Raw genomic sequence first — 27,499 nt, 5'->3', positions numbered from 1 at the left:
AAAATGTGTTCTGACTCGCCAGGGCTGGCCCTTGCTTTCCTTGTTGTAAAAACTCTATTGTTACTATTGTTAATCTGTTAGTTGCAGCTAAATTTAGCAGTTTAGGCAGCCATGCCCTCTGTTGGCTCTTTCTGAAACTGCAGCCAAATCCAGTTCTTGGCATTGGTGTCAGGTGCCTCACTCCGTACTTGTGCACTGACGAGTATAACCTAGAAGAAGAACCACCGGTCAGAACCAGGAGTAGCCCGGGAGCTCTGGAGAAAGCAGCTCAGAACTAGTGGAGATGGAAGGCATCTCCAGGCTAAGCATACAAGGCAGGCTTTTATGATTCCCGTTCAACAGATGAGAAAGCTGAAATTCAGGCACAGCACCATTTAAATGGCAGAAACTGAACTCCAGAACCTCATTCTGTGTCCCAGTGTGAGCTGTCACAGCCATACCGTATTTCTTTTGAATGCTTTTGAATGTTATTTGCAGGTTACAAATGTAAAGTGGATGTTTACCTGTCATGTACTATTGTTTGGAACCATCTAAAAAAAAACAATAGGGAATCAGAGATAGTCATTCATTCTTTCTTTCATTCACCGAATATTATTTGAGCATCTACATGCTGGGCAGTGTTGTGCATAATGAAGATACAGTAGTGACTGAAACAGACAAGCTTCCTGCCCTCGCACTCTAATACGATGCGACAGACAATAAGATAAATAAGGGAAAATAGATAAAGTTTGTTAGACAGTAGTGGTGGTGAGAAGGAAACACAAAGCAGAGGAGGGTGTGAAATGTTGGGCTGGGTGTTGGAGTGGAAATTTTAGTTACAGTGGCCAAGGAGCTGTGGGAAGTGAAGGAGCCACCCGTGCAGATGCTGAACGCAGAGTGTTCCAGACAGAAGGCGGAGCACCGGCGGAGCACTGAGGTGGAGACGCCCCCGGCATGTTAGAGGGACCGCGAGGAGGCCAGTGCGGCTGGAACACCGTGGCCGCAGAGGAAAACGTTAAGAGCTGAAAGCAGAGACATAACTGGGCAGGTTACCTGCAGATGACCTTGTGGGTCATAGTAAGGACTTAAGCTTGTGACCTTAGGGAGCTGGGTTTCCTTTGGACAGTTTTAAGCAGAGGAGTGTAATCATCTGCTGTGTTTGAACAGGACCGTTCTAGCTGCTATGGAATGAGTCGGGGAGGGGCTGAAGCAAAGAGAACAGCCAGGGGGCTTTTGTAGAACTCCAGGCAAGAGATGATTTTGTAGAAAGACCAATAGAGAGGCGCCTAGTGGCTCATTCGTTAAGCGTCTGCCTTCGGTTCAGGTCATGATCCCAGGGTCCTGGGATTGAGTTCCGCATCGGGCTCCCTGCTCAGCGGGGAGCCTGCTTCTTCTGCCTCTGCCCCTCCTCCGCTTGTGCTCTCCCTCTCTCTCTCAAATAAATAAATAAAATCTTAAAAAAAAAAAAAGACCAATAGAATTTTATGAGAACTGAATGTGGGTTGTGAGAGAAGTAGTCAAGGACGACACCGAGGCATTTGTTGAAACTGAAAGAATGAAGCTGTAGTTACCTGAGATGAGGAAGACTACCAGAGCAGAGGTCGGAGGGGGTGGGCTCAGTCCTGGCATATTAGCTTTGACATACCTGCTGGACATCCCCCTAGCTGGTGATTGGATAGAGAGATCTGGAGTTAAGAGGTGGTGTGGAGATGCAGATTCAGGAATTATCATTACATAGATTGGTATTACAGAGATGGTATTTAGATGATAAGTAGGGTGAGACAAGATAAGATGAGCTAACTAAGAGGAGGTTTAGATGGGAGAGATAAGAAACTCAAGGACGGAGCCCTGTGGCACTCCCATAGAAGTTCAGGAAATAGAAAGGACACTAGGAAAGTACGGTGTCATGGTAGCCAAATGGAGACAGTAGTTTGAGAGAATATTCCATTTGTGTCAAATGCTGCAAATAGGTTGAGTCAGATGAGGATGAGAACCAACCATTGAAGATCGTGTGGTTTCTCTAATTCTCCCCGGACTTACAGTGGATTTTCTTGTTCTGATTTTCCCCCAGGTTGTAGCAGATACCAACATAAGCGCCATAGCAACTCAGCTTGAAAACATGTCCACAAGCTACCACCTTGGTTCTCCCGCTGCTGAACACCATCCAGAAGACGCAGAGTGAGTATTCTAGATGCACAGTGCCTATTATGTGTGTGGGCAAGGCTCAGCGAGACCTTTCCAGAATCTAGAGTGTGCTTTCTAGAGAAGAAGAGGGATGAAGTACACATTACCTTTCCTAACTCCTAGAGAATCTCCAGGAACGCACCAAGGTTTCCTGACTTCTCACCAGGCTTGGTTCCACGTAGAACTTCCTAAGAGACTACTGTCAAGGGCCTGCCCACACACTGCACCTGGTTACTTTGACACAGTTCCTTCTTCCTTAAGGAATCACAGATTTACAGCCCAGGTGCACCCTGCTGTATTATGCAGGGAACTGTGTGTTCTAAGCTAAAATCTTGTTCCGAGATTAAATCTTACTGTTATACTTGCTGGGATTCTTCATTAAAACCCATCATTGCTGTTACAATTGTTCATGAAAGCAGTGTTTCTCACACTGGAATGTGCACATTAAATCTCCAAGGAGCATATGTAAAATGGCTCACTTCTCTGGCCCCATTCTCAGAGACTCTGATGAGGCGGTCTGCAGTGGATTCCCCAGGGCAGTTTTGCTACAGATTGGCAGAGGATCTGTATTTTCAGAACTGCTGCCTAAAGTTACGCCTCTCAGGACCGCCGGTGCCTGGTCACCAGTAGGTGCTCAGTAAATGCGTGTTGACGGATCTGAATGTTTCATTGGAAAGCTCTGTTGATCACAGACATTTCGAACTTTCTCCTGGTACTTCGCAGCTTAAATGACACCTCTGAGTTTGTTTTTCTCGAGGAAGGAATATTAAACTTAAGCTCATTTTACTTTTCTCTCTTTATGAAAGTAATAAATGCATGCTATTAAAATATGACAAATACATAAAATTATGATATTTTCAAGTTACAGTGGCCCTGACCCTATTATAGGAAGAGTACCTAGTGCACCTTTAGCATCCTTTGATGTCCCTATGGAAGTACAGAGATGCCCTTGTAATCTTGGTTCCTTTGCTAGGACCCACAGCTCCTGGCAAGCTGGGAACCACTAGCATAAAAGGATTTATAAATTATTTATAATCCAACCGCTGTTAACATTTGGAGATTCTTTTTTATTAGTCTTCTATATGAAAGTAAATTAAAACGAATTGAAAATGTGAGATAAATGGAGGCAAACTCCATCTGATGTTGCCAACTGAGGAGTGGAGTTACATTCTCCCCCTCTCCCCCTGAAAACAGGTCTCTCATCATGAAGAAGCACAATTATGAAGGTCTCTAATGATTTGGTGGCTCCCAGGGCCTAGCTCTAAGACAATGACTTCAGACATCTAGATTCCTATTTCAATATCCTTAGAAACAGGGGGCTGCGTTTGGAAGAGGAACCGTGAATCCAATTCATGTCTGGCCAGTGCGCCATGACTGAGAATACTTACAAGGCCACGAAGTCATGAAATGTGGAGCCTTATTCATGACATCATTACCATGTGGCCGTAGGGGATAAGTCATCATTATTTCAGCAGATCTTTATTGAGCACCTTCCGAAGGCCGGCTACTGTATAAGTACTGGGCTCTGAGGATTCAAATTTAAAAAACATAGGTGAAGGCATTGTCCCAGTCCTCAAGGAATTGCCAGAGAATTGGGAAAACAGGCCCATAAATCCACGTTTGTAAGAGTTGATAAGTATAGGGGAGCCACGTTCCACGAGAAAGATAAATAAGTACAGGGTGCTGTGAAACCGTGGAAGTGGGGCACAACCCGGTTAGGGCGTGTCCTTGGAGACACTACCGCTTCGGCTGAGTTTTAAAAGAATTGGAATAAGCAAGAGTGGCATTGAGAACAGTTAACGATTTATAGGACACGGACGTTCAGCAATTACTATGGATTGCCTGCTGTAAACAACCAGTAAGTACATCGGTGTGAACCAGCTGAAAATCCACCCGAAAATAAGCTGGGCAAAATTGAGGAAGGGGGAGACGGAAGAATATTCTAGTCAGACAGAACAGCGTATGCAAAGGTGGCTTATATCCCAGTTTTGCAGATTTCTCTAAATCCATGAACGGCTGAGTTTATACCACACAGCTCTGCCCCTCGGACATGCATGCTGCCACAAACCAGGTGCGGCGCCCAGTGTGTAAATATGAACCCCCAACGGGGAAGACAGCAGGCACCGGGATTCCGGGGTTCCTTTAGGTTTTCACCCTTTGGACAAGGGCATTTGGGAATAAGTAATTGGCATTCGCTAAGCTTAAACGACTTGAGCCCACAGAGATCATTTAATTTTTAGCCATGTTATTTCTAAGAGAGAAGACTTCCACACTGGACGAAACTTTGAAAATCTAAATTACCCATTTGAAACAGACAGTCTTTATCCATTTTGCTTCTTCTTGGTTTCTCTCTTTTCTCTCGGATTTCGCTTCTCACGGACACAGTCATGATCCTGAGTTTGTGACAAGCACAGTGCAGACAGCCGGGAACAAAGGTGACAGGTGACAGAGACTTAAGGAGTTCGCAGTCTGGTAGAGGAGAAAGATGACTCAGCAGCACGCCACAGTATAGCGAGTGCGTGGTGGACATCTGGCCGCACTGCAGAGGGATACAAAGGAGGAGCGGCTAACTCTCCCAAAGGAAAGCATCACCTTGGAAGGGGGGCTTTGAAGAATGAGTTCCCACCCTGGGTCCCCTAGGGGGAAGTGGTGGGCGAGGTGTATGGGGCTACTTGGGCAGAAAAGGAGCAGCCGTGTGCTGAGCTTCGGCTGGCGTCCCTATCCTGCACAGAAGCCCACCTGCAGACTGGCGGTCTGCCCCTAAGCTAAGCGAAAGCCCACCTCTCCGTCTGCCCGCACCTTCTTTAAGGATATAAAGACAGTCTCATTCAGCTTTAAACAGTAAGTGTCAAGGTTAAAAACTAAGCATATAGAAGGGTGCTGTGACAAGCTCAGCATCGTGACTTTATTTTTCATTAAAAAACAGTTTTATGAAAGAGAAACCCCTAAAACATCAAGTCATTAAAGACATATTGCTCATCAGTCCCGCGTGACAAGGGAAATGTAAAAGTAAGCTTCTAGGTTGCTCTCTGAGAGTTCGATTTCATAAACTGGCCTTCATAGTTTCGCAGTATGAAAGTCTCTCTCAAATCTGTGTTCTTCCATTAAAATGAAATTCCCTCTCAATATCTATTCTTGAATTAAACAGCGTGCATTGTGTTTTCAGAACACCTCCACCTAAGATTATTACTTTGGAGAAAGGCTCTGAAGGATTGGGGTTTAGTATTGTAGGGGGTTATGGAAGTCCCCATGGAGACCTGCCAATTTATGTCAAGACTATATTTGCAAAGGTATTTTTTTCCTTTTTACTGTACTTTTTTTTTTTTTAATTAAACCTAGGTGAGATTTTTTTTAAAGTGCTTTGCCTTGCTTACTTTTAGCTCTACCTGGGTGTGTGCTTGTATGCTTATTTCATCTTAACCTTGTGTAGGACATTCCCACACCAGACTAGTGAAAGAGGAATTCTTTTATAAGAGTGGAGTTACAGGAAGAGTAATTTTCTTTGGACCCTATTACAAAAGTAGATTTTAAAAGAGTGTCTTCTTTCAAGAACACGATATAAGGAGCAGTTCCCCACTCTTTGGAAGCTGGCCTTGGAAGTATTATTCTGGGCTAGAACAAAAGTCTGGCTTTCTCCTTCAAGAAAAGAGGACAGCAGAGGGCCGGGGAGCAGAAAGCTCTGTACGGGCCTTGGGTCGGTACCGCATTAATGGCTGGCTGTCACCAGTAACCTCAGGATGCTTTAGCTTAAGTTGCTCTCTCTCTTCCAGGCCTCTGCTAAGGTACTTGCAGGATCAGGCCACTAAATTAGACCCTGACTGGGTAATAGTGCTTTTCAGGAACTAAACATACCAGTACATCCTACTTGATACATAGGTCATGGTATAAATTCCTACCGCTGCCTCTAGATGGCTCTTAGGTAAGGGTTTGTTTTTGTTTTTGTTTTTAGGTTTCTTTATTTAAATAATCTCTACGCCCAGTGTGGGGCTTGAACTCACAACCCAGAGATCAAGTCACATGCCCTTCCAACTGAGCCAGCCAGGCGCCCCTTAGATAAGTTATTTTTAACTTTATTGTGATTTTTAAAGTTGAAATTCAATTTTATTATAAATTTTGAAGATCTCTGAAAAGGACTTAGTATTGATAGTGCAACTTTATTCTTCATTGGTTTTATCGCAGTCATTTGTTTACTCATTGATCCAGTGGCCTCCTACTGCTTTTTCCTAAAGAAATAAAGGTCTTCAAGAGAAGAAATAAGATAGATACTCTTTCTAGAAAGCTACACCATACACTAAATAACAAGTTCACTTTTACCTGTGCAGCTCTTACCACCTGTTAATGGAACCTAACTATGACCTGACATAATCCTTAAGTCATTTGGCATTTCCTTTTGGAACACAGTAGGCAGCTGCAGATTTACCCACCTGTTTCCAATTTGTTAGGGTGCCTATTAAGAAGACCTGTTATTCCCAAACCACACACCTGTTGACCTGGTGATGGGCAAAAGGGGAGAGGAAAGGCAGGTCAGAAACATTCTGGATAGCAGTGCTGCCCCAGTCTCATAATTCCCAAGGTGGTAAGCTACATACAGACCCTCCTTTTCCTAAGACAACAGTAGTTGTGATAATTTGCATTTTTAAATTTGGATATATTTAAATATATATATATATGTAACAAAGTAGTTGTGACAATTATTTGGGGGGGGCATTATTATACTTTGCTTTTTACAAAAGCCAGCTATGTAGATAAGAATAGTGAAAAACACATTCTGCTTCCCTGCCTTTGCCTCCATAAAGCTCTTCCAGAATGTTTGTAATCCCCTGCTCACTCCATAGGTGGGTCTGCTGTGTTCAAACAGGACTGGTTAGTTTCTCAGGCCTTTTGACCTACAGCCTAGAGTTAGCAGTCACACCAGCTGTCCCCATCTAGACAGCTCACGGACAGTGGGACCGGGTGCAGGCCCTTCGGTCAGGGCCACAGAACATACAGCTGAGAATGAAATGGTCATGCATGGCTGGTGGGTTTTGAAAAGAAACCACCATCAGATCACAGTGGGACAAAGTAGTGGGGATAATGAATGCATGGAAGCTCCCACAGAATCTCTCTTCAAAGGTCCTCATTGAAAGTGCTCACTTAGAAAGCACGTCTGCAAGTGGTAACCTAGGAGGAAATATTGAATATCCTTGATATGTTTTATTTTTTAAGGAATGGACCTTTGTTTGTAAAGTGAGGAACACCTAAAAATGAAAAGCTCTGAATTAAAAAAAAAAAGTTCTAAAGCCCTAGCTAATAGCCTACTTAGTTCAGTCTCAATAAAAGAATATGCCACTGCAAACAATTATTATCATTAGTTTTAGATAGTTCCATAGTGTTTATTATAATGATATCTCATTGGATGACTTTTTTTTTTCATTTGTTTGAGTGAACCAATATATCCAAATTTAAAAGTTTTCTTTAGAGAATCAATAAACCAAAAACTAGCAAAAGTGTTTTTTGGTTTTTTTTTTTTTAATGGTGAAATCCTTCTAAAAATGAATTTTAACACTAAGCTAAACATTTCCTCCATAGGAATTTTGAGGATGTAGGAACTATTGCTATATGTTTTCCATGTTTTTAAACAATGAACATACACTCTTTTTTTAAGTTTACTTAAGTAATCTCTACACCCCAACGTGGGGCTTGAACTCATGACCCCAAGATCAAGAGCCACATGCTCTTCTGACTGAGCCAGCCAGGCGCCCAGCAACGATCATTTATTCTTAAAAATGTTTGTCTTCTCAAGTTTCTGGATCTCAGATACCCACAGGGTGTGGGTTTTTATGGGACCTTCTTAGTGTCCCTAAGCTTCTTTTAATAATTCTCTTGCTCAACTAAGCTATTAATTTGGCCCATCGAGGTCTTTTTTTCCCCTCCAGAAATAGGAAGCATGACAGGCACTTTGAATGTATAGGATTTTTGGGACTTAATCTGATTAACGGTCTATCAGAACCTTCCATTTCTTTCAGGTGTTTGATTGGAAACTTCAAAGTCAAAGCCAGCTTTAGGTCTCAGTCTTTTCAGCAATCAGATTTTACCATAAGCCAACAAGAAATTGGCTTACAACGACTACAACAATCCCGAGCATTTAGGGAACAGCTTTTCAGAGACTGTGAAATCTGAAAACATGAGCTCAATCACCATGAGAGTTTATTTTATCACACTACCACCATTATTGAGTAAATACCATGTGCCATATACTCACTCCTTAGAATAGGCCAACAGGTAGGTAGTAGATGCCTATTTTACAGTATTAGGGAAGGCTGAGTGACAAATTGGGGACACAGCAAGTCGGTAAAGCCACATTTATGAACTAGATGGAGGTCTGTCTGTGAATCATTTATTTCTTCCTTCCTTTGCTTAGTCTACAAATGCCACACTGATCAAGCAGGAGAGGTCCGTAGTAATGACCGGGTAAACACAGCAATACCTGCAAAAATATACAGATTCCAGAAAGTTGAAAAGTCACCCTTTTTTGCATTACTGAAAATGAAAACTTAAAAAACTGGATATGCTTTTCAAAAAAAGTACACAAATATCTGAGGTTTCCTAAAGTCCTTAGATCTTAGCATGTAACATTTAATAAAATCAAGTTAGCCAAGTAATTTTGATTTTATCCATAAGCTGTTTAATCTTGTCTGTGTTGCAGTTAACATACTTTCTTAAAAAGATTTGAATGAAGTTACAAGTTTTTTAATTTTGGTATTAGCCCCCAGTACAGACCTGGTTTTGAATATTCTTTATTATACCTTAATACCAGAATTCCACCCTTTTCACAGTTTTGAAATTCTAGATAATTCACCCATCACCTGAGGACCTTCATACTGCAGGTAGACACAGGTCTCTGGAGCATTAGTGCCTCTCATTTTGGCTCCTGCCTGAGTCCATCAGGACTGTGGGCCTCGATTATTTTCCCTAGCACTTCAACATCATTTAGGGGACTCTCCCGGCACTAATTTTCCAAGGGATTTTCACAGTTACCCCAGCAAAAGGAGAAAGCCTTCTACAAATCATTGTCTAGGTTGTTTTCTTTCCTTACTCATCCAAAATATTTCTAGTAATATCACGGTATTTTTAGATAACTTGGTTTTAGAATTTTAAAAAGCCCGTTTCACTTGCTTTGTGCCATTTTGAGCAGCCATGCATGACTGAGTATATAATGAAAGTAATCATTCAGAATCCTAAATGATGAAAGATAAATGAAGTTGAAGCTTTTGAATGTGATATTGCAAAATTTTAGAGATGTTACACTTTGTGTACTTTATGTAAATGTTTATGCAAAACAACTGTATTGAGATACAACACACATACAGTACAATTCACCCCATTTTAGAGGCTACATTTATTTTTTAAGTTTATTTATTTAATCTTTACACCCAACATGGGGTTCGGAATTCTTGACCCCAAGATCAAGAGTTGCATGATCTACCAACTGAGCCAGCTAGGTGCCCGAGGCTACACTTATTTTTGACAGATCACCTCAGTGCTGATATCTTAATAATGCAATGGGAACCCTATGTAATGATGTTACTGGCAAGAAGACTAACACCAGATTCAGTTCTGCCTTTGTCAGTGTCTATGTATTCGTGAATATGACGTTCAAATTCCATTCCATACTGAATATTGAAATAAGGTCCTACTTGTATTAAAAGAAATGTGAATGTCAGTACACGTCTACTAGTATGTTACCTAAGCAGTGCATAATTATGGTTACTATTCAACCATTATTCAAGTAACACATCCTACATTCGTAATTTTCCTGGTTGAAAAACATTACCTAGAAATCACTTTTAACTGGTAGCTTTTAAAGTTACTCTTTTCATAAGCACACGATAATATTAATATTATTTGTGAACTGCTTGGTCCTGGATTAAACTGGAATGTCTCTTGTTTGTAGGGAGCAGCTGCAGATGATGGCCAGTTGAAGCGAGGCGATCAGATTTTAGCTGTCAATGGCGAGACGCTGGAAGGTGTTACTCATGAGCAAGCTGTGGCCATTCTAAAACGCCAGAAAGGGACTGTAATCTTAACTGTGCTGTCGTGAGCCCCGGGTCCTAATCACAAGATAGATGTTGTAGAGTATCCATAGGAAGATGAAGCTCTGAGAGAGGATGAAAAGCAGCCTCCACTAGAATCCACCTTCATTTACCCCCTCACCCTCTTTGCTCAGGAGAGGCGGCTAGATTTCATGTGAATTGCCCAAATCAACCTTCAGCCTCTTGGTGAGGTGAATTTCTAAACCTAGAACGAGTCTTACCTGATTTGCATCTCACATCCATGTTTAGCCACTAGTAGTAACTGGTTCTGATTCTATTTGCTGCAACCGAAGTTAACCACCTCTCATTCCTGTGCCCTTCTCTGCCCATCCCTCCTCGCTCAGAGGCTTACAGCAAGCTCACATGTCCTCTAATGAACAGAAACAAATGTTAAGCAACTTGTCATCTCACTCATGATTTACTTATGCTAATTGTCTCTTCAGGTATGCCAGAAAACATTAATAGTGTAATTAACTTACCATTGATCCCCATGATGAAACACCCAAATCTTCTATGGGAAATTATTGTGCTCTTTTCTGTACGACTTAGAGTCAGATATGTCTCAAATTTGTTTCTCTGGATAGATCTTTATAAGCTAGTCATTGGTGATTATGATGAGTCCATCTGCAGACTGTAATCTGAAAATTCTGGAAGGCTTTCTAGTTGTTTTCTTGGCTACATAAACGTATACCACTGAGCAAATGCACCTTGTTCTCCACAGGAACAATTAGCATCCATGTTCTGAATTCTAACCATGCTAAATCATGTTCAAGTCCAGGAAGTTCAGCTGGAGTTAATGGCATCTCAGTAGGCAGGCATCATTGCCTCCCCTTCAGTCTTCAGACAAGCAGGTAGAAGCCCCAGAACCAGTCTGCAGAGATCAGTAAGTTTTCCCTCAAGTCAGATGAGGTCTGGGTGGCCTTGGGCTTGTGCAAAGTGGAGTGACAAATTTGAGCATCCTTCCCCTTGGCTCCCTACTGGTCAATCTAGCAGCACAAACTGTAGGAACATAGGGATGGAGCAGCATGCTTGGCCACCAAGTGACTGTGGAAATGAACTCAGCCTAAGAATCAGTGAGGGGGCTACTTGACTAATGTTTCCTGATCTTCAGGAAGCCCCTCATTTGCTAAAGTTTTACATGCTAAGAAAGCAACGGCAGCAGAAAATACAAAAATACCTTTAAAGTTGAATAGAGGCATTCTTATTTAGGTATTAGCAGGAGGTGGGGGGGGGAGATGCTTATCAGTGAATGTTATAGGTTCTTCTGTAAAAAATGTACCATGAAAGATGAGGACCAGGATCAGTAATAGAAGTAGTTTAGTATCTTTGAACTAAAACACAATGCTGCAAACGGTTCACAGTTGTTAACAAAATGGAATGGGCTCTGATTTAAAAATGTTATTTAATAATTACAGATTTTAATTGAGAATTACCTTTGAGTAGAAGTAATCACAAAGTGCATTAACTCTTGTCGGAATATTTTGTGGTTATTCCAAAGTATAGAGTGCCTAAATTTTATGTTGAATAATGTGTTTCATGACTGGTATTAAGTTTTCTGAAGTTACATATGGCTTTTGGAATTTCTAACATACCCAAGATGTGCAATGTTGTTAGAATCTTATCTTTCAGTGCATGAGAAGCTATCATCCTCAGAAGTTCTATGCTAATTGTACCTGCGAGAACACCTGAGGCAGCCAAGAAGAAATGAAGCCCAAATAAAACTTGAAAATGCACCTTAAAAAAAGTGTGTGTGTCTGTGCACACGCATGTGTATACATACACACACACACATAAGACTTCATATATTTTGAAATGTGATTCTGCTTGATTGTGATGGAATGGCCATTAAATACACATTTTGAAATACTACATTGCTGTTGTGTCTCATACACATTATCCTCTTAGGTCATGCCACTATAAGTCTACTGCTAAGGAGGGGCGCCTGGGTGGCTCAGTCGTTAAGCATCTGCCTTCGGCTCAGGTCATGATCCCAGGGTCCTGGGATCGAGTCCCAGTTGGGCTCCCTGCTCAGCGGGAAGCCTGCTTCTTCCTCTCCCGCTCCCCCTGCTTGTGTTCCTGCTCTCGCTATCTCTCTCTATGTCAAATAAATAAATAAAATCTTAAAAAAAAAAAAAAGTCTACTGCTAAGGGAATTGTGCTTTATACTTCTTCCTGCAGTAAACGGACCAAAATTCTCATCACTGGTTCTGTCTCTGCTGCATGACTACTAAACAATTGCCTGGCCAAAAATGCTTTCTTGCACCAGAACTTACAAGCTTAGAGGACACGAAGATGGGAATTTGTGAAAAGAGCACTGGTCTCATAGCCACATGTATTGTTTTGGCCTCATCATTTGGGAAATCTAAGTGTTGTGATTGGAGGCAGCCTGAGAAGGAAGTAAATCAGGAAAAAACTGCCGGGTGTCTGTGTAAGATGTTTCCAAAGATTCTAAGTAAGTGTTGTTGCCTAAAGAGCAAATGGAATCTTATTATATATGAAAAAGCGTAATTTCTACATCTGATTTGGTTTTTTTTTCTTCAGCCATTTTGTTCCCTAATGGGGGGGTGGGAATCCGATTCCTCACAGAGTTTTCCGGTCCTGTTAAAATCTGGGATCCATTAATGGCTGTCTCGCGGCAGGTGTTTTACCAGGCATTAGAACAGGTGCTTTACACAAGAGCCGGGACAGTAGTCCAGAGGGCGAGTCTTGGCATCCCCCTGAGTTCGAATCCCAACTCCCCAGCCTTGTGGACTTGAACAAGTTACTTAATTATCCCTTGCTTTAGTTTCTTCAGTTAGAAAAGGGTGGAGGTGGGTGGTTTCTAAGTACTATCATGAGTGAGGTCCAGGTAGAAGCCTTAGTACGGTGCCTGGCTCATAGTGAAGTATTACATAAACAAACATGAGCAATAAACCTCTTTTCTCATATATGGAAGTGGCTTGAAATTAGACATGCTGATGATTCGTGGTTTCAGACAGTAATGACCTTTAAAAAACGTATTTCTGAGGGTGGCTTAGCACAGAACTATAGTCCAAAATCAGCAACTTGTGTCACTGATGATGATAGTGTGAGCTTGAGGAACTAGAGTCTGTGCTATCAAAAAGCCACAACGGAACTGAAACCAGGGCTCCCAACATCGGCCATGCCACTGGGATAGGGAGTAATGTCCACTTCGTAGGCCTGTGCTCCAACCTCCGGAACCGGGCAAGGTGCTTCAAATACCATCAACCCTTTGGTGAGGAATTTTAACCTGGTACACACCTTAACTCCAGGAATTTGGAATTGCAGACTGCTATTCTTTTAACCCAGCCACACACTTTCCACCCCTCTGTCGTCAAAGAAGTCAGCCTATCCCACCAGATGATGAGCTTCTTTGAAAACAGATTAGGTCAGATTCATCTTCATGTTAATTCCATCCAGTATACTTTTCAAATACTGTATGTCCCATCCTTGGAAGTTTTATTTGGGGACACACACACACACACATATATATATATATATCTTTCATTTCCCTCCTCATGTTCATGTTTTCCTTTACATCAGGGGTCAGCAAACATTTGGTGTAAAAAATCAGAAAATAAGTATCTTAGGCTTTGCAGCCCTTTGCAATCTTTATCACTACTCAACTTTGCCATGGTAGCACGGAAGCAGCAATAGACAATACATAAATGAATGAGCTTGGTTGTGTTCCAATAAAGCTTTGTTTACAGACACAGGCAGCGGGCCAAATTTGGCTCATAGGCCATGTGTACTTGGTCCCTGCTTTATATACCTGAACATATTTTAAGACTTATAGTAGTAGTTTAAGATCCTTGTCTATTATAGTATTCCATCGTCTTTGATATTCCTGGAGCTGTTTCTATTGATTTTTCTAATTTTGGATGGGTCTTATTTTTCTGCTTCTTTGCATGTCTGATTTTTTTTGGATGCCAAGCGTTATAAAACTTACATTTTTGGGTGGTGGATTTTGTTGTATTCCTTAAATAGCAGTGGACTGTTCTTACCCACAGTTTAAATTACTTGTGATCAGTTGGATCCTTTCAAGTGTTGTTTTATACACTTTCTTAGGGTGAGCCTAATGAAGCTTTAGTTTAGGTTAATCTCGCCCTGCTGAAAATAAGGATTTATCCTGAAAATTCCACCCAATGCCAGTATATTATGAGGTCTTTCCATCCTGAACGTCGGAAACTATTCAACAGCCCTGCCTAAACCCCAGGCGGTTCTTTCGTGGCCTCGAGGAGTTCCCTCCCATGCACGTGCAGATTAGTACTCCAGCCAAGACTGAGGGGGTCCCTCTGCAGATCTCTATTGCTCTGTCTCTGCGAAGCTCCTTCCTGTCCAGGACTCTGCCTTACAAATTCTAGCCATCTTGGCCTCCCTGAACTTTGATCTCTCCTCCGCCAGTGGAGTCTGTTCAGTTTCCCCTTCCTGAGCTGTGGTCTGGACACTACCTCCTGGCACTGCACTGGGGCGGTTGTGGACCTTATTTCAGGGACAAAAGTCCTGTGCTGCCTATTGTCCAATATCTGAAAACTGTTGTCTCGTCTATGGTGTCCACTTTTCCAGGTGTTTACTACAGCAGGAAGGCAATTCCCAAAGCACTTAATTCTTCATGGGCAAAAGCAAAAGCCCGTTAGCCCTTTATCCTTGATCTAATCAAAGGGATTTAAGATGCTGATGAGAATCAAGTTCTCATAATATGATTCAATTTTCTGTAAGCATTTTGCACTTAAAGAGCACTACACCAGTAAACCCCTTGGTTTTTCCCAGCTTCTGGAATTGACTCCAACCTTGGGTTCCTTCTCACACCTCTGCCCACGGCCACACCTGCCCATGTGACGTAGGAGGGCAATCCCTTTTCAGGAACACACTTTTTTTTTTAATCAGGATCAGAACTACCACCACCTTATCTTGGGAGCTCAAGCAACATTGCCTTTCCTCACAGCATTGGCTTTCAAACTATAAGCAACTGAAACTTTTTCGCTTCAATTTCCTCCTCCATTTATATTTTATTTATACTTATATTTTCCTATAAAAGTCAATCATAATAGACTTTTTTGAGCACAAAATTTTTAATTTAGGTAATAGTTCCATGCAAAGTTTTTGACAGCTTGACTTCCAATTGTCAGATTCTCTATATTTAAGTAAAGACTAAAAAAGAAACATTTCACTGTCTGCATAATGCCAATATAAACTGAAATTTGGAAGTGTGTGTGTGTGTGCGTGTAAAGGACTTTAACCTCCACCCCTTCTGAGCAGCATTTTTATTCCCAGTCACTTTAAGGAGCAAGTAAGCAGCTTTGGTCTTGGGTCCCTGAGATGTTGCTGTCAAGTATTAGGACCCAGGCAGGGCAAAGTTATATAGGAACAAAAATTTCTGTGATCCTCTTTCTAGAATCAGATTTTAGAGATGGTGGAGTCTCAGAATTGGAGTCTGTCCTGCCTGCCACACTGCCACTCCCATTTCACAGGTGGGAGAGACATGCCGGGGGAAGTAAGTGGCCCAGTTGCCCAGCTAATCTGCAGGCAGGGGAGTCCTCCGTAAACCTCAGTGGGGATTCATCAATTCAGCAAGCTGTTGTAGAGCACCCACGCATGGCTTCTAAATTAGCCCAAATTTTTAAAGTTTATTTCAGTTCTACCTAACTTAGCTCTACAACACAAGGCACTTTCAAGACAAAAATAAAAACAAAGGCTAGAAAACAAAAGCTGTTGACAAAAAAGACCTGGTCTGGGACGCCTGGGTGGCTCATTCGGTTAAGCGACTGCCTTCAGCTCAGGTCATGATCCCAGGGTCCTGAGATCGAGTCCCACGTCGGGCTCCTTGCTCAGCGGGGAGCCTGCATCTCCCTCTGCCTGCAGCTCCCCCTGCTTGTGCTCTCTCTCTCTCTCTGACAAATGAATAAATAAAATCTAAAAAAAAAATTAAAAAGGAAAGGTCTTTCTCTATTAAAAAAAAAAAACGCGGTCTATCAACTCCCCATATACCCCTACATTCTGGTAAGAATTTCCAAGGTAGGACTTCCCATAACCCTCATGCTTTATGCATTCTTGTCAAGGCAGCCGTAGTTGGTGACAGGTGCAGTGTCGACTGCCTGGTGGCTTGGCTGGTCATGTGCCTAGCTTTCTTCTCCTGGGAGAGCAGAAGAAATGGTGGAGTAAAGGTGGGCCTTCTAGTAGTTAACTCCCGTCGAGGTCAGAGTCATGATTTATTTTCCTGGGAACTTCAGGATAGCTGTTTGAAAACAGGCTCCAGGGCCCCTGTACGCTGAGGATTTAAGATTTTATTTATTTGACAGCACAAGCAGGGGGAGCAGGAGGCTCACCAAGCAGGAAGCCCGATGTGGGGCTCGATCCCAGGACCCTGGGATCATGACCTGAGCCAAAGGCAGATGCTTAACGACTGAGCCACCCAGGTGCCCTGATTCATCAGTTTTTAAAGATAGAGAACTGGATCATAAAATTATGAAAGCTGGCAGACCCAAAATCTGCAGTGTGAGCTGGCAGGCTCATCTCCCAGGGGAGTCAGTGATGCAGATGAAGTCCAAGAAATTTCCTCTTGCTCAGGAAGGCCAGTCTGTTTGTTCTATTCAGGCCTTCAACTGATTGATTTAAATGTGTCACCCAAAAGCATCCTCAAAGTTGACATATAACATTATCACAGACATCATGGGACTTTGAATTGCAACTCCTTTACTTTTTTTTAATATTTTAAAGTAATCTCTACACCGAATGTGGGGCTTGAACTCACCCCAAGATCAAGAGTCTGATCTTGACTGAGTCAGTCAGGTGCCCCAAATTGCAACTCCTTTAGAGATGGCCTTGCCTTAAGGTACACATAGAAGTGGTCTCTGTCCTTGTTCTCAACCCTTTTCAAGCCTCCTGCCCCCTCCTCAGCTGTGGATCAGTCACTCTCACCAATACCACCTCCCCAGATCCCCTAGGAGCAGACACCTGAGCTCCTACTTCTGCCATCTCATCAGCTAGGGACTCCCTGGTATTTATATGTCTAATTAGATGACTTCTCACTGCACTCAGAGTAAAGTCCAAACTTGGCGTGTTTTTGAAGCACTTCGTGATTAGCTTCCATCTAAATCTCTGGCAGTCACCAGATGCTTGCCAGAATAAGCCAGGCTTTCTCACCCTTAGGACGTTGCCCAGACTGCTCATTAGCAGAGAAAGCCATGCTGCTCAAGATAGAGCCACAGACCCACTTCAGCAGCAGCATCTGGGAGAAATGCAAATGTGTCCTCTGCCCTGGACCAACCCAATCTCTGGGGTAGGGCCCAGAAATCTGTGTTTGTTTTGTTTTGTCTTTTTTGAGAGAGAGAATCTCAAGCAGACTCCACGTTCAGCTCAGAGGCCAACTTGGGGCTCGATTTCAGAACCCTGAGATCATGACCTGAGCTGAAATCAGGAGTCGTAAGCCTAAATGACTAAGCCACCCAGGCACCCCCAGAAATCTGTGTTTTAACAGGCTCTCTAGTTGATTCGGATCCACAGTGACGTTAGAGAACCCCAAGGCTAGAGCACTTTCCCTTTTTTTTCTTCCTCTCTGCGGTAATTTACAATCGCCAAGTTCTTTTTGGTAGATCCCGGTGACCTCCAACAGGTCAGAGGCAACAGGCCTCCCCCCTCACCATCTCACTGTCTGAAGTCTGTTCCATCAAGACCAAGTCTGCCTGAGCCAGCCACCGTAGAAACAGGACTTAGCAGGCGGCACAGCACACAGCCCCCACCTGTCCAGGAAGCTCAGCGAGCTGCCCACTGCCTTTTTTAGGCAATGTACGTTGGCTGTACATCAAAATCACCTGGGGCTATTTTAAATGCCCAATAAGTGGGCTACACCTCAGACCGATTAAATGAGGACTGGGGTGTTGGAAGGTGAGACCCAAGAATTTTTTTTTTAAAGCTTCCCAGGGGATTCTAAGGTATAGCCAGAGTTAAGAGCAGTGGTTTAAGTCCTTTCCACAAACACCTGGTTTAAAAAGTTCCACTCCCAAGGCAATTGCAACAACGTTGAGCCTATGTCCCATCAGATAATAAACCCTTCCTGCGGAGGCGGGCGGGGAGGTGGGAGCGGCAAGCAGAACCTGGAGCTCCAGACCTAGCAGGACCCCCTGAAGGTGTTGGTCTTTACATCATTAGATACTGTTTAAGCAAAGGGGAAGGCGGGTGCCTCTTTCATCTTTCTACCAACAACAGATTTTGAACACATTCTTTTCACGCATTTTAAAAATTACCCTTAAGGGGGGCCTGGCTGGCCTAGTGGCTAGGGCATTCGACTCTTAATCTCAGGTTGTAAATTCAAGCCCCGTGTTGGGCGTGGAGCCTACTTAAAAAGAAAAAGAAAAAGTTACCCTTAAGGTAATTAATGCACCCTTTAGTGTAGTTTTAGATGATGTTTAAAGCCATCCCAGGAGATATGGTCTTCCAATTGCTAATTATCCATCTTGGGCTATAGATTCTTGATTGGGTACATCTCCAGTGTTAGCTCACCACCTCTGGGCTGTAGAGTAAAGCTAGTTATGTGCACATTACACTATGTATATAACAATATTTATAGACTATAATAAAGTCTTAAAAGCCATTTCCTTGGGGAAGTTTTCCAACCCCACAGACCCAGATAAGCCCCTCTCCACTGCTTCTGATCACCCTGAGCTTCCCCTATAATGTCAACTAGATGGTGGGAGAGTTAGGTATCTGTTGTTTTAAGATTTTTTAAAAAAGATTTTATTTATTTATTTGACAGAGAGAGAGCGCACACAAGCAGGGGGAGCGGCAGGCAGAGGGAGAAGCAGGCTCCCTGGGGCGCCTGGGTGGCTCAGTCAGTAAGCGTCTGCCTTCTCCCTCTGCCACTCCCCCTGCTTGTGCACACACCCCCCCCGTCAAATAAATAAAATCTTTTTTTTAAAAATGACACAATCTTGGTGGATATTCTCTGTTAAATTCTCAACTTTACGCGTATGTTTGAAATTTTGCATAAGGAAATACTGGGGGGTAGGGAACTCAATGAATCATCACAGCAATACCTCAGGATAGGTATTATTGTCCCCATTGTTTACAAAGGGGAAACTAAGAACCAGGTAAGTTAGAAACATGCTCGAGATCACACAGCCGGTGGAAGCAGGCTTCGCGCTGTCTCTGTAAAACCACCTCCCCATCTGCTGTCAAACAGACTTCCTTCTCTGGCTGGCAACTCGACCGCAGGCCGGACAGCCCGGTTCTGACTCATGAATTACACAGAAAATGGGTTGTTTTCAGGAATGGGAAGGCCACAATACTCTTGTTTCGAGCCATGGCAGGAGGGTGGGAGAGGGGCTCCCTGTCTCCTTAGGGGGTTCCGGGACCATCCCACCCCACCTGCCCCCCATTCCCGTTAGCGTCCTGACCTCTCAGTAGCTGATTCCTTATCTGAAAGCTCCGCCCACTGCACGGGCTTCACGATGCCATTATTTGTGATCATTTGACAAGGCAAAGCCGCATCAATACAACATGGCTTAAAGATCTGAGCGAGAGATCAAGGGCTCGTTGGAAACACCACTGCGACTTCTCTCCCGCAGCCTTTGAAGTTATGTGTCCATAGCTGAAACATAATTACTCCCTCTTAAAAACCCTCCCTTGATCACTGGTTTTCTACCAGCCATGTGAGGATTCTAACCAGGGAGGCCTGCCAGGCGTTGGCTTTGCTGCACGCTGATGAGGACAGGACACGTGCTTCAGTAGCGGGTTGATTCTCTTCCACCTGCAGAGGCTGGAAATGAAAACCCGGGCCACTTGCGCCCAAACTTGCTCCCTTCTGACTCGTGGCAGCCACGCCACAGCGGGCGGCAGCCTGCGAATTCACAGGTGGCCGCGCGGGGGCGCACGGGAGACGCTGCGAGGCCCGGGTCTCTGCAATCCCAGGCCGCGCCAGCAGGAGAAAAAAAAAAAAAAGTTCATTTAGCTGAGTCTTCAGTGGGATACTGAAGAGATGGAGAGGTGAGGGATGGCAGGGGAGTCCAGGCTGGAGTGAAAGCTTTCGTGACCTCCAATGCGGGCAGAGCCTCAGAATGTTGGTGCTCCCACCCGGCCAGGTTAACAGTACAAGAAGGTAAACATCATCCTCGCAGCTGTTGCTGGTTTGATCCTGACTATGACCACGCTCCATTGCCTTGAAATCTCCGTTTTTCCATTACCCAAATTGGATCCGTTTGCCTGGCTCTTGACACTGAGCAATAAGTTAGAAATGTTTGGGTTTCGCGGCTTGGGCATGGATTTCAGTCCTTAGGTGTCGCCCCCTACCCCCTTTATCCTGCCCCCTTCCAGGACCTGCACTCTGGAGGAGTCTTCCTGCTGGAATTGATCATTTTATAGTGTATATGAAATAAAACTGCTATTTTAGGATTCACTTAGAAAGTGCTAGAAGATTTAGCAGTCATTAAAATTAACTTTAAAAAAAACATATGTGAAGTACAGTAGGACTTTTTCAGTTACTCACGTAAAACTTATTTAAAGCTGACTATATGTTAGGCTCAGGGGATACCGAAGTGAATAAGACCTATTTTCTGCCCTTGACTTGCTTGGGGGGGGGGGCGTCAAGTGTGAATGGAACGTGTGGGAAGGGAAGTGGAAAGACATAACTGGGCAGACCAAAGGGCTAAGTCAGGAAAGACCCTCTCGGCCACTTGACAAGGCCTGGAACTCATCTTTTCCGCATTCCAGAGTCAGTGAGATCATTTCATCTGGGGAGTTTTGTGATCCAGTGTGCCCTTGAAAGAAATCACTCTAATAATGGAGTCAAGAACAAGATTTCTGGGGCTTGGAAGTCTCAGCTGCACCAATGTTCAAATTATTCCCATACTCCCCTTTGAAACCGGTTTGCAAATAACATGGAGGTAGAGGGGGTGATAAACCTACCAGTTGTGAATGGGGAGGGCTGGTGGGGAGTTCACCAGGGAAGAAGTTGGAAAACATAACATGCCCCTCGGAAGAGGGACACATGGGTGAACAACCAGAGAGGAGTTTATATTCTGGATTCACAGCACAAGAGCCTGCAAGAAGAAGAAAAGAGCAATGGGTGGGGCCCAAGGAGCCTGGTAGGAGAGCTCACCACCCCCCTATTTCTCAAGACATCAAGTCATACTGCTTATTATTTGGGGGTGATTATGATTATTTTTAGAGATGGAAGAGAGGAGGAATTGGGAGGGGATTGTGAATTAGGCTGAAAAAAGGAACGGGATTTAAGCCAGTTGAACTCCAGCGAAAGCTCATTTCTGGGAGCTGGATTTTTTTTTTTTTTAAGATTTTATTTATTTATTTGACAGAGAGAGAGAGCACAAGCAGGGGGAGTGGGAGAGGGAGAAGCAGGCTTCCCACCGAGCAGGGAGCTCAATGCGGGGCTCAATCCCAGGACACTGGGATCATGACCTGAGCTAAAGGCAGACGCTTAACAATTGAGCCACCCAGGTGCCCCTGGGAGCTGGATTTTGGAGAGATCTGTGATCCCTCCAAAATCTGTTCACCCCCAGCCTTCTCCACCTCAGCAGACAGCGTCACATCCATCCAGCTGGCCAAGTCAAACTCCTAGACGTCACCCGCAACATCTAAGCTACCCAGCAGAATTGTTGGCTGTGCCCCTAATGTATGTCTGCAGGATGCCCACTTTTCTCGTGTCCAGAGCCACCAGCCTGGTCCAGGCCACCACCATTCCATGCCTGCTCTCCCTCTTCTAACTGCTCTCCCAGTTCTCCCTCTCTCCCTCTTCTAACTGCTCTCCCAGTTCTCCCTCTCTCCCTCAATTCATACTCCATAGAATCCAATGATCTTCTTGAAATATTCATAGGACCTTGTAACTTCCTCCCCACCACTGCTTCAAATCCTTCATTGACCAACCTCTCCCTCGCTATCACAGCCTCTCTTTCAGTCCCTCTCTCCCCGAGCTCCTGTCCTCTGTACTCAAGCTCTTCCTCCCACTTTTGTGTCTGGCTAACTCCTCATACTTCAGCTCCAGACTTGAATGTCACTTCCTCAGCGAGGCCATGCCTACTGCCACTGTCATCTAATACCCCTTCCTCGGTCTATTATTATTTTTATATTAGTGCTTGGTTCTTTGCCTTCATTACACACACACCCACACACATACATACAAACACATATATACACACATATATATTATATAAAGTATATAATTATGAATCCATTTGTGGTTTTGTTTACTGTTTGGCTCCCCTACTAGATTACAAGCTTAATAAAGGCGTGGACCGTGACCATCTTTTTCACCACTGTCTATCCAGCTCTTTGCACACTGCTTGCCATTTAATAGATGCTCAATTAACATTAGTTGAAAGTTTTAGTTTTTGGGCGCCTGGGTGGCTCAGTTGGTTAAGCGACTGCCTTCGGCTCAGGTCATGATCCCGGAGTCCCAGGATCGAGTCCCACATCGGGCTCCCTGCTCAGCGGGGAGTCTGCTTCTCCCTCTAACCCTACCCCCTCTTGCGCTCTCTCTCTCTCTCTCTCTCTCAAATAAAAAAAAAATTTTTTTTTTTAAAATAAAAAAAAAAAGAAAGTTTTAGTTTTTAAAAATCCTTGTTGATCCTCCAGAGTTATAGTCCTTCCCTGCTTGGTATTACAGAGAGACATTATTGTTTAATGGTTATGTGCATGGACTCTGGAGCAGGAACACATAGGTTCAAATCCTAGCTCTTAGGACTTTGGGCAAGTTACTCTGTACCTTAGTATTCTCATCTGTAAAATGGAAATGATGATGATAAGAGTAATACCTACTTCATGGGATAACATAACATAGGAAAGTTAAATGAATTACATATTATTAGTACATCTATACCTCAAGCATTGTATACCTTGAGTGTATTCATCACTTCTTTTTTGTAGTTATTTTCATACCTATGTTACTCTCTAGGTCGTGAATTAGATTACCACTTACTTCATCCCCATGGGGCCCAACGTAGGGCATGACCAAGTTAGCACGAATAAAGTAGGACTGAACTTGGCATATCACATAATATTTCATCATGAAAAAAGGTATATTATTTTTTTTCTTACCATACTCTCCTATTATTCCAACCTCTTCATTAAAATTAGGCTAATAGGGATGCCTGGGTGGCTCGGTCAGTTGGGTGTCTGCCTTTGGCCCAAGTCATAATCCCAGAGTCTGGGGATCAAGTCCATTGGGCTCCTTGCTCAGTAGGGAGCCTGATTTTCCCTCTGCCTTCCCCCTTCTATGCTCTCTCTCTCTCTCCCTCTCTGTCCTTCTGACAAATAAATGGATGAAATCTTTAAAAATAAATAAATAAATAAATAAAATTAGGCTAATAATGAAAAATCATCCAAATCCAAATTTTTTTTTTTTGCTTGGGGGAAAAGGAAAAAGGGAAACAAAGAACAGAAGAAAATATACCTAGAGAGGAACTACCTTGTGGGATGTAAAATTCCATTCGACATTTGGAAGGATAGTCTCTATTATTCTTATTGGAAACTGTTATGTTTGTAGAGGAATTGACTTCTTTCATCTATGCAGTTCCATGTTTTGGAAGCTCTGGCCAATGTATGGAAACAAGAAACAACGAACTGGCAATATTACCCAGAATCAGTCTGTGCCAGAGTCATTCCCATTACACCCTAAGGAAAGAATCATAGTCATACACAAAGATTAATGTAAATGGATGGTCACACCAGTACTATACAATTATTTATAATAGTGAACATGGCCTAGGGGCACCTGGGTGGCTCAGTGGTTAAGCGTCTGCCTTCGGCTCAGGTCATGACCCCGGGGTCCCGGAATCGAGCCCCGCATCGGGCTCCCTGCTCAGCAGAAAGCCTGCTTCTCCTTCAGCCTCTCCCCCTGCTTGTGTTCCCTCTCTCGCTGTCTCTCTGTCAAATAAATAAATAAAATCTTTAAAAAAAAAATAGTGAACATGGCCTAAAGGTCCACCAGTAACCCATGTGGGAATGGTTAAATACCACATGGTTTTGAGTCCCCCAAAGGAAAATGATGCATATTTTCAAAGAAAATTTTGCACTGCAGACACAAAACTGAAAAAAACATTAAAAAAGATTATAAAATGGTGCTTTTGTTGGGATTATATGTGATTATAATTTTCATCTTTAATATTTCTGTATTCCTAAACTTCTACACTTTCATGAAAAAGTGGGTTTTTTATTTTTTTTTTATTTTTTTTATTTTATTTTTTTTTAAATTGACATTTCTTTTTTTATTTTTATTTTTTAAGATTTTTATTTATTTGCGAGAGAGAGAATGAGAGACAGAGAGCATGAGAGGGAGGAGGGTCAGAGGGAGAAGCAGACTCCCTGCTGAGCAGGGAGCCCGATGCGGGACTCGATCCTGGGACTCCAGGATCATGACCTGAGCTGAAGGCAGTCGCTTAACCAACTGAGCCACCCAGGCGCCCGAAAAAGTGGGTTTTTTAAAAACTATTTTTTTTTTTAAGTAATCTCTACACCCAACTCACAACCCTGAGATCAAGAGTCGCATGCTCCACTGACTGAGCCAGCCAGGCACCCCAAAAGTGTTTTCTTTTTTAACTAGAAAACAATTTTTTAAAACCATTGTTCGTTTTACATTTTGGCCTTCATCCCATCATTGTTACTGTTTCTGGTCCGTGAACAGTTTCCATCAGAATCCCGGGGCAGGCAGGTGCTCGCTTAGGAATCAGAATCTGCATTAACCTAACTCAGGTGAGTCTTCGCTGAACACACGCTGAAGTTCGCAGAGCCTCTGATTTAGCAACAAGAAAAGAAGGTAAAAACCTGCCTTAATATGAAAGAACAATGGGGGGCACCTGGGCGGCTCAGTCGGTTAAGCGTCTGCCTTCGGCTCAGGTCATGATCCCAGGGTCCTGGGGTCGAGCCCCGCATCGGGCTCCCTGCTCAGTGGGGAGTCTGCTTCTCCCTCTCCCTCTGCCTGCTGCTCTGTCTACTTGTGCTCTCTATCTCTGTTAAATAAACAAAAAAAAAAAAAAAAAAAAATCTTAAAAAAAAGAACAATGGGACTTAAGAAAGCTTCTCACACTCGTGGCCAGAAGGTGGCGCAGGTTTTCCATTTACCTGATTCATGTGCCGTTAGAAGGAAATCTTGTTCAGAAGAAATTTTTTGCTTTTATTACATAAATCCAGAGGAGCATCCCCACCCTGAAATTGTGATGAGAAACAAGAAATGAGAATCTTTAATAACAGGTAGGATTAGGTATCCTGTCTCCATAGAAACCATTCTTCTCCAGAGAAAGCTTAGTAGATTAGGATACGTCCTCTGGGCTGGAACAGTGCTACATCCCAAAGGAGAGCTGTAACCAATCCCTTGGGGTTTTTGGCTGCAAATTCAGGGTTAGCTGTTAGAACAGGGTGGTCTCTGTGAAATTTAGGAACAAGAGCAGTGAAAAGGAAAGAGAGAGGGTCTCTAGTCCCAAGGCAGGTGCTCTACTTGTAGTCCTAACATCAGTGGCAGCAAGGGGCAAAGCTCGCCCCGCCCCCGCCACCTTCGCACCTCCACCGAGGAACAGGTAGGCAGTTATGGGAGCACAGCACTAGCAAGGTGTGCAAAATGCTTGTCCTTCAAGACACAGTCCACTATTACAACTTCCAACAAACCTTCCTCAGACCTCCACTGCAAGTTCGGCAGGCAGCCTTCCCTACCATTCATAGAACCACTGCTTATCATTATCTTTTCAATTAACATGCTATGTTAAAATTAATCTGTTTGCAAGATCTGTCTTTCCCAGGAGATGCTAGGCCATCCATGAGCTGTTAGCAATAGGATATCAGCTACTACTTTCCCACATATCAGCAAGAGATGGGGGTTGCGGGGGGACTATCATTCACAATAGCAATGAAAATAATTATTACCCAGAAATAAGGTTAACCCCCCCCAAAAATGTGTAAGACCTATTTGAGGGGGAAAAAAACCCTGCCAAGCATTTAAACAAATGATGAAATTAACAATATTAATACCAAACATCTGAGGCTTACCATGCCTGCCCTAGGCATATTCTAAAAACCTTTGCATATTTTACTCCATTTAATCCACAATCTATGAGGTAGGTACCATAGGATTTCTAATTTTATAGGAAACAGAACTGGAGAGACTGAATTATATATATATTTCTTCCCCAATTCTTTTTTATGTTTAACTCAAATCTCATCAAAATCCCAAAAGAAGGAAAGGTCACTGATGTGAGGTTCATATTTTATGTAAGTACATGTGTGCGTAGAAAAATCTGAAAGAATGTGCATCAACTTGTTGGAGATATCTTCACTTCTCTATACTTTCCTGTATGTTATTTTTTAAGTAGGCCCTACGCTCACTCATGACCCTGAGATCAAGAGTTGCATGCTCTATGGACTGAGCCAGCCAGGCGCCCCTGTACTTTCTTGTATTTAACAAACTTATCACAATGTGCACGTATTACTGACTTCTAAGCACTGTGAAAGGTACTTTAACTGAACTATCTCCAATTCTCCCAACACCACAAAGTAGGTACTATGTTGCCTACTTTGTAGATTTTTAAAAAAGGATGCACAGAGGGGCGCCTGGGTGGCTCGGTTTTAAACGTCTGCCTTCAGCTCAAGTCATGATCCCAGGGTCCTGGGACCGAGCCCCGCATCGGGCTCCCTCCTCAGCAGGAAGCCTGCTTCTCCCTCTCCCACTCCCCCTGCTTGTGTTCCTTCTCTTGCTGTGTCTCTCTCTGTCAAATAAATAAATAAAATCTTAAAAAAAAAAAAAAAGGATGCACAGAGAGGGTGGCTAATTCACTCAAAGTCACATAGCTGGTAAAGTAGTGATCTCAACCCCACAGCCTGAATCTGGAGCCAGCTTTATGAGTGGGCAGTGGTGCGTTGCAAGGAAACTCTAACTGTGCTAAGTGATGTGCGCCTGAAGTCCCGGCAGTGCCGGCCCTCTGAAGACTTCCTAACTCAGGCTACAGAGCCCAACAGGCTACTTCCTGAAGGAGGCGTCCCCAGAGCCAAACTTGGAGAGACAGTGCTTGGCACATAGTACATGCACAATAAACAGTTGACAAGTGCGCTGACTGACCCAGAATCAAGGGTAGAATTTGGGTGAGGAAAGGCATTCCAAGCAGAGTGAGGGTAAGGGCTGTGTCTCAGCTGGAACTCCAGGTTGGTTTTCTTCAGCATTCTGCTACGAGTTCAGGAACACCTTTCCTTTCAGGCTTAGGGTTGTCCTGGCATGTGGAAGGGGTGTCAACTTGGTCATCCAACTGGAACCAGGCAACATCTTCTCTCCCAAG

At 43.4% G+C, this 27,499-nt stretch overlaps 1 protein-coding gene across 3 annotated transcripts in view; it reads left to right on the top strand.

Annotated features, from left to right (window-relative positions):
- Nucleotides 1–12,104, top strand: part of PATJ (PATJ crumbs cell polarity complex component) — a 347,778-nt gene extending 335,674 nt beyond the window's left edge. Inside the window, exons 43-45 of one of the 3 annotated variants that reach the window (XM_036091353.2) lie at nucleotides 2,051–2,157; nucleotides 5,330–5,453; nucleotides 10,097–12,104. In XM_036091353.2, coding sequence (XP_035947246.2) covers nucleotides 2,051–2,157; nucleotides 5,330–5,453; nucleotides 10,097–10,243 — 378 coding nt within the window. In that variant the 3' untranslated portion in view covers nucleotides 10,244–12,104. Of the gene's footprint in view, nucleotides 1–2,050; nucleotides 2,158–4,548; nucleotides 5,290–5,329; nucleotides 5,454–10,096 lie in introns of those variants that run through there. The other 2 variants (XM_078073041.1, XM_078073040.1) reach the window with 2 other exon arrangements.
- The last annotated feature ends 15,395 nt before the right edge of the window (nucleotides 12,105–27,499 follow it).

This window comes from Halichoerus grypus, chromosome 5, assembly GCF_964656455.1.
Source record: "Halichoerus grypus chromosome 5, mHalGry1.hap1.1, whole genome shotgun sequence".
Lineage (NCBI taxonomy): Eukaryota > Metazoa > Chordata > Mammalia > Carnivora > Phocidae > Halichoerus > Halichoerus grypus.
Note: the sequence above shows the minus strand (reverse complement) of the source record. Positions and strands in the feature narration are given on the sequence as shown.